The 8,299-nt window shown below is 29.2% G+C and overlaps 1 protein-coding gene across 2 annotated transcripts in view; it reads right to left on the bottom strand.

Moving 5' to 3' along the window:
- Positions 1 to 325: 325 nt before the first annotated feature.
- Positions 326 to 8,299, bottom strand: part of LOC113519010 (lachesin-like) — a 165,069-nt gene continuing 157,095 nt past the window's right edge. The window contains exons 6-9 of one of the 2 annotated variants that reach the window (XM_052892669.1): positions 4,138 to 4,269; positions 3,732 to 3,857; positions 2,851 to 3,030; positions 326 to 1,851 (exon numbers count right to left, since the gene is read on the bottom strand). In XM_052892669.1, the coding sequence (XP_052748629.1) occupies positions 1,652 to 1,851; positions 2,851 to 3,030; positions 3,732 to 3,857; positions 4,138 to 4,269 (638 nt within the window). In that variant the 3' untranslated portion in view covers positions 326 to 1,651. The remainder of the gene's footprint in view (positions 1,852 to 2,850; positions 3,031 to 3,731; positions 3,858 to 4,137; positions 4,270 to 8,299) is intronic. The other variant, XM_026904052.3, reaches the window with a different exon arrangement.

Here is an 8,299-nt window from a genome sequence, read left to right as displayed (position 1 = left end):
CATATTAAGTGATAAAAGTTCTTAATCGAACTGTATTTTTTGTATATACACGTGTACGTACTTACCCTATATCCTCGCCAATGTACTCATTTGCATAATTCTTTTTGTAAGCAATTTAGCACACTCCTGTTACATTCACTTGTTTATAATAATTTATTCTAAAGTTGACTTCAAACCAATTTAGTTAGAACTACAATTTTTTTTTAGTTATTCGATCTAAACACGCTAATATCTTTACTAATATTGTAAATTTGAATGTAAGTTTGTTTGTTATCTTTCGTATATAAAATATAAGGTCAATAATTAATAATTTTATTGCAGATTACACGTATTTGAGATGGAGAAGGACACAAGCTACTTTTTATTCCAGTCTAAATCCCATTCATCCCAGATGAAGTCACTGTTAGTGACTTAAGTGTTAGACACTAATACCCAATATTTTATAGTCATTGATTATATTTTTTCCTCAAATTGTTTCCTCTTTATAAAAATACAATAAATAACTGTATATTAGGTTTCTTAAGGACATTTATTTCAATTTTATATTTCAGTATTCATAAATTACACATTTATTGTCAAAGTCAACGTAACGTAATAGCACAAGATCTCGAGATAATAATTCCAGTTTTCAGAAAATTGAATTAGATTTATTAATTAAATTAAATAACAGACCATCTCTAATTCAAATTTTCTGATAACAGTGTTGAAAACAATATTGAAAAGGTAGTTACTATTTGAAAGTTTTATCTAAGTAAAGATCTACTTAAAATTATCTTATTTCTAGTCAGTTAAACATTTCAAAGTTATTTTATTAGGTCAAGTCTATGTTCAAACACTATTAAATATCATATTTTATCATTAGTAACTCAGTTTTCCTTTATTAAAATCCATGCACTTAATTTGTAATGTAACACTTTATTTGGCTATTCTGCATTGTACACAAAGCTTTATACATTTGACCACAAATTATTAATATGATGAAATTTACATATTTTTTTACATAAAATATCACATTATCCACTTAAATAGGGTGGCAAATAAAATTAATAACAAAAATTATGAGATCTAGTTGGAATTAAAGCTACACAATAAAAAATCTTTAGAGACAAATTATTATTTTTTGTATCTTTTAAGTGTTGTTTTTATCATATTTCATTCATTCTTATTACATTATTTTAGTACAGGAACTTTGTACGTGGAAACATTAAGTAAATTAGCATAAAGTTGAGTAACAAATGATAAAGATAGTAAAATAGAATTTATATTTATCTATTATTTTTATTTCAGTAACTTCGTATTTTTAATTTATTTAGCAAATAAATTTACTAGATAAGACTTATGGGATGGGACTAAAGATGGGAATTAACGTGATATAAAACATACCTTACTATACATAGTTCATTTGTTTCCCAATTTTTTTAAAATAAATATTAAAATAATTTGTCTAAAGAGAAATTACAGATGTATTTAATTATTACTAATATTATAAACGTGAAAGTAGCCCTCATTATTTATTTTTTAAAGCGCTTCAACGGCTTTACCGATCGTCTCGAAACATACACGTATTATTTGAAATGTAGAAGGACATTTTTTATCCCGATCAATCAGTATATTCTTGTCGCGCGGCTGGTGTCGCGGGTTAAGACTAATATTATATAGTATTAACATATCGTAACACTGTAAGTAACAAAGCATACAACTGCGGGGGGAGATGTTGTGTGAGAAAATACTGGTGAGCATGTGAGGCGGCTGGTCTGGCCCGAGCTGATGGAAGGTTCCGCGCGCGCTGCCAGGCTGCCCCGGAGACCATTGGCTCTTCAGCACCAAACCCGTTCATGTTCAGTTCTATTTCTATATTTAAAAGAAAATATAGAGTTATTAATTTTATTTTATCGTATTTGTAAATAATTAATTAATTGTCAATTTTGTTAAGCACATATTTTTTTTATTTTCTGAAATATAAAATTAGATGTCAACATTTAATTAAATAAATGTGTTTTTATATTTTTGAAATTATAACAATGAATTTGTAATATAGATTTTTATTTACTTTAGGCCATCTAAAATTAACGTTCATAAAAATATTTAAATGACGCATATTTATTTAGAGACTAAATTCATTCAAACTATTTTGAGGTTAAATAAAATAAACGGGTTTATAAAATTACTCATAGAAACAATACTATTTATTGATAAAGATAGCTAATGCCTGTCACCGGCTATTCCATTAATTAATGCAGACAATCACGTTAAAAATATTATTGATTATATTTTTCTTGTACAAATGTATTGTGTCTTTCTCCCCTCAGAGTTAACTTTGTGTGTAAGAAAAAAAATTAAAAGAATAGACAACTTCTAAATAGCGTATCAAGCTAAAACATACACCACATTTTAAGAGAGGCCTTTGAGCCCAACTACGAAAACCTTAACCAATTTGGTGCAGTACTTTTTGGGTCATGGTAAAATGTGATGATGAAATATACAAAAAAAGACAACAAGTATTCTAAAAAACATTTTTTTAAGACAAAAATTTTATTATATTAGAAAAAACCATAAAAATAGCACTTTTAGATAGTGTATCATAATAAACATCACAAATTTGCTGCAGTAATTTTTGTGTAATGCCGAAACAATCATATATACAGACTGATAGACAGACAGACAGACAAAATTCTGATAACCGTTGTTTTAGCTTCTGTTGCTTTTATTAAGTCCCTTCACATATATTTTTTTTAAATATCTTCTATGTACAGATATCGTTTGGTTACAATTTTATTATATTTATAATCATATAACTTGGATTTTTTGTAAATCTTTGACTAATAATAAATATCAAACAATTTAACTCACTGTGCAAGCTAACTTGACTCTCCATCTTGCCCAATGCATTGACAGATGCACAAACATAAGTCCCATAATCACCCGGTGCTAGTGATTTTATTGTTAAATTCATCCATCGCGAATATTCGTTCACAACACTGTCTAATATCCGCAACTTTGGATTCTCCAAAAGTTTGTCACTCACCAGCGCTGCAAAAATAAAATATATTTGTTATAAACAGTTAAATTTCTATAATACTTTTATAGAGTTGCACAAATATACTAAAGAAGTAAATTATAAAAAAAAAGCCAAATGTTATACAATAAGATATTATATTAATATAACAATTCGTATAAAAATTTAACATTACATAGTTTCTTTTAATATTTTTACTATATCATAATAACAACCACCTGACTCTCTCCTTAAAAAGTATATGAGTAATATTAGCTAATTATTTTTTAGATTATTAGGTATATTAAGTCTGAATAGCATAACACATTACTGCTCAAGAATGGCAACACATGGATGGTTTTATGGACGAAACAGTATACTCTGCAAAGTCTATGATACTGTTTATGTCTATAGGCGATGGTTACCACTTTCTATCAGGTGGGCCGTCAGCTTGTTTGCTATTCTAATTTGAATAAAAAGAAACTATTACCACGAGGACCAGGTAACTTGGTATAAAATTTTGTTTAGTTTTTCTTTTCTCTTGCACTGGTGTATTTACCCTTACCTACTTTACCTCTTACTACGTTCTAGTAGAAATAATAACGCATTCCATTCTTACATTATCACCACACGGAAAATACTATTTCTTATATATCCTTACAATTATTCCTTATAAGAACTGCATTATCAACATATTTTATTATATAATAAGAGAAATATTGCCGAATATAGTTACATTTCCCATCTTCCCGATACCAGGAGTTCATAGCTTTGGGTGAAGCTTCGATGTAACATTGTAGCTCCACGTCGCTGCCCAGAGGTGCTCCCACTAGCTGATTCGTAACCTTCACTTGAGGTATAACTATAACAATACGTAATGTATCATTAAAAATTAATGTTTATAATCATTATCACGGATAATGGCTAAAATGATGCAGATGACGATAATCATCATATCAGTCGTTATTTGTCCATTGTTAAACGTAAGCCTTCCCCACAGATTATACATAAGGAACGGGCCTGAATCACCTACATCCAATACGCTATATTATTAGTTTCAATTAGCTATAATTAATACAAACCATGACGATTTCGTTTAATTATAAAATTAATAAAAATGTCAAAATTGTTAATAAACTTACAATGTACTTCCACGTGATAGCGACGACTAACCGTAGGCGGTATTCCATTGCTAGCAATGCAGTAGTACGCCCCCATGTCGGTCCGCTGGACATGAGACAACTCCAAGCTTTCTCCTTTGTAGCTATCTACCACTACAACAAATAATTATAACATTAATTTTATATTCAGAAATTTTATTTCATTGTTAGATAAAGCATTTTCCTCATTATTCATAATGTATAATTCATTACTATTTCTGTTTTATCAAAACCACAGAGTAACCTAGTAAGGATTTAGAAAGAACAATTGATTAGGTTTGGCTTTTATAATACGAAGCCAGATTCTTGCAAATTGTTTTTTTTATTTATTACTTGTAATGATTACCTATTGTGTGTTGATACTGGATAATACAACATATCTAAAAGTGTCTAACCATGCATAATATTATTTTAAATAGAGAGGCACATAAATGTTGAATTTAAAGTATACAAATATAAGATACAAAAACACAATATAAATATATACATATAATACATACATACCAATACATATAAATAATATTTTTATTGATAACTTCCTAATATAAAATATATTTCAACATTTAATGAGTAACTCTAAATAATTACGATACGATCAGTGCACAAACTTTATCTTCGGGGCGTGCTTAGTTCATTTAAATAGAAAGTTTTAAAGAGTAGCTACAGTTTTATAGCTTTTCCAATAGCGTACATTGGGTACATATCTTGTGTAAATATCTATTATAAAATATTAGCTGGGCCGGCTGACGTTAAAAGTCTTAATCGTTTTCTTTTTTGCAAATTAAAATGGCAAGCAAGCTGAGTCACTCAATAGAATATGGCAGCGGTCACCTAAGAGAGAATACATTGTTAATAACGGGAACTAGCGGCCTCATTACTAGCTCTGTCAGGTTTACTGCTAGCACGCAGTCCGTACTTTAATTAATGTATTAATAATAACAATAAAAATAATCAATTTATTTTCTCTTTTTTTTCATCACAGTGAAATACAATAAAACATGTTTATGTTAAAGTAATCAAATTATAACACTCAATGGATTGTTGACAAATTGATCACAATGGGCAAATAAAATGCTATCATTATCATTCACTGGAGCATATACCAATACAGAGCGCAGGCAGTGTTACCATTCCATTTACATCCCATTAAAAAATACAGTGGCAACTATAGACATAAACATTGTTGTGAATATCATATACTCCTAATCCTTACTAATATTATAAAAATGTAAAAGTGCGTTTGTTTGTTTGTTACCTTATAGCGCCGTAGTGGCTTAACTAATTACTATAAAATTTGGTCTACAAGTACTACATGGAATGGAGATTATAGGATACTTTTTATCCCAATCAGCAAATATATTCCGATCACACGGACGAAGTCGTAGGTAAAAGCTAGTAAACTGTAATGCTTTTTTAGATAGGTCTTAGAATCAAGAATCTAACAATCTACTTAACATCTTTTTTTGAAAGAAGATCGAAAGTGATGTTAAAAAAAATCCTACATGCAAATTATATCTGTTCGATTTAGTACGTAAAGTCTAAAAATGGTTTTCCTTTCGTCTTACTTATTTAGTTATCATTGTGAACCCAACAGTCCTATTGCTCACATTTAAACGAGCCCATTAGAATTCAGTAGGGTAAGGGTGGTGCTATCTCCATATTTGGAATTAAAAAAATTGTTAACGATATTTATATAAGAAGAAAGAATTGTTAATAGCAGCGACTAACGACGCCATTTCTTATTAAGGCATTACATTATTTTGTTAATCTCCACGCGGTTCCCCTTGGAAACCATTGTGACTTGTGAATTCATCACGATAAGCCAATTAACGTGACTTCATCTTCACTTATTATGCTTCACTGATATCCCGCTAACATAACCCAGTAGCACAAGGGGATACTATTCTATTTTTATTCATTTAAAAAATCACCAGGGATTGATCGCAAAACAATATACTTAAAATGTATAATATACTAGATTTTAACTATATTTTTTGCGATTATACCGGTAGTTTTTGTATAATTGTTTTCAAGCCAGATCCAAACCTTTTTAGGGTTCCGTACCAAAAAGGTACAAAGGAACCCATATGGTGCGACTTTGTCCATCTGTCCATTCGTCGATCCGTTTGTAACAAAACTATATCTTAGCAACCACTAATGCTATCGATTTGAAATTTTGAATAGTTTTACATATCATTGATCTGTATGTATTACAATTAAAAAAATAAATAAATATCTTTATTTCCTTTGCTAAGGGGTTCAAAAGTGGTATTCGATATTTAAAAATTGACTTACTGAACTTAGTGAGGTGTCGTAAAAAAGAACTTAATTTTTATATTTTAAAACTGATTTTTATTTATTGTAACATACGTTTTTTTTATGACCGAAAATTTAAGAAAAATATCCGTCCCTTCTTTCCTTCAAAGTTACTGAAGTGAAAAACGCAAAATACTTAAAGTTTATAAAAAAAAATATGAACATTACAGGAAAAATAAAACAATATTTCTAATTAGCACCGTTTTTGAAAAATTTACGGAAAACCAATTTGGTCCAATTTTTAACCACAATTAAATCCCAAAATAAGAAATTACGAATTGTAATATCAATAATGATAACTGCTAGGATTATTTATTTCATATTAAAAATACAATAAAGGTCATTTTATATCATGTATATTTTTGCACAGAACCCTCGACATATGAGTTTAACTCACACATTACCGGTTTGTTTTCGGGCACAGTGAAACAACTGTAATAGTGATTTCAAATAGTCATAAAATATATCTGATAAATTTAAATTCATTAACTAAAACTAATAAGTTTAGTTCTTGAATTTATATTCATTATGTAAACAGTCACTACATGAAGATTAACCTTATCAACAATAATTTAGAATAGCAAACAATCTGGCAGCTTACCCGATGAAAAATAATCATCATATATAGTTAGAATGATCAACATATTATATTTTTTTTTTTATTTTATTATCAATAAAAAATACAAAGTTACAGAATTTATGTTACATTAGCATTCAGAAACCACGTAGGTTTATATTAATAAAAATAAAAATAATTAACGCATCAACGTATTTACTATTCCAAATTGCGAAAAAATCAATGCCATTCCAAAAATAAATGAGTTACCATATACGTGTACACATTATTAATATTTATGGCTTGGTTAAAAAATAACTTCTGCGTAACATACGAATCCACTTAAATGTTTTTATTTTTAGTACTCGACCTTTATAAAGAAACAGTATGAATTGTCTACACCGTTAATTTGGCAAATAAACGTTAAAAATATCCAAATACCAGCTTTACTCTTTTTTTCCGTAGACGACTGAATAAATTCAGCATTGATAAAGCCACACAATAAAATTATTGTACCTATTCATTCAAAGCAAATACTTTTATTTAATAACTTCAAACGCGAACGAATCAAATATGTTCTTTTAGCGTAATACAGATTTTCATTTTAGTTTTATTAATTTCTTGAACATGAAATAAATTTTTCGTATTTATTAATTATATAAAATAAATAATTTACTTAATTAATAAATACGAAAAAAATACTTTTTTTTTTTTCGTACATATAACAATAAACTCTGCATATTCTACCGCCTGTACAATGGTTTGTGCTCAGAGAAAGTTTTCAATATGATATGTACAGCCACTTTCTACCATCGTACGGCTCGCCATTGACAGGGTATTCATCCTCAGGTTCTACAGCCTCAATGGTCGCGTACTGCGCGGTTTCAGAGATGTTTCCTCCCACGAACACTCAGGTTGTGGAATGAGCTCCCTGCCGAGGTTTTCCCAAGAGCCTACAGCATGGGGTTCTTCAAAAGGGGGGTAAAGAGGTTTCTTCAGGGTCGGCAACGCACGCGTAATACCTCTGGTATTGCAGGTGTTTATAGGCTACGGTAACCACTCACCATCAGGTGGACCGTATGCTCGTTTGCCACCTCAATGGTATAAAAAAAGAATCGGTTATTTTTTTTATATGAACTTTCATATTCTAAAAATAACCGAATTATTATATGTATGTATTTTTGTTAGATGGTCTCAAAACTAGTCGAGCATTCTTTAGACAAACGACAAAATACATATAAGTCAATTCAATTATTATTACAATTAAAATAT

This window comes from Galleria mellonella, unplaced genomic scaffold, assembly GCF_026898425.1.
Source record: "Galleria mellonella isolate WM207_F2 unplaced genomic scaffold, CSIRO_AGI_GalMel_v1 utg165, whole genome shotgun sequence".
Taxonomy (NCBI): Eukaryota; Metazoa; Arthropoda; class Insecta; order Lepidoptera; family Pyralidae; genus Galleria; species Galleria mellonella.
Note: the sequence above shows the minus strand (reverse complement) of the source record. Positions and strands in the feature narration are given on the sequence as shown.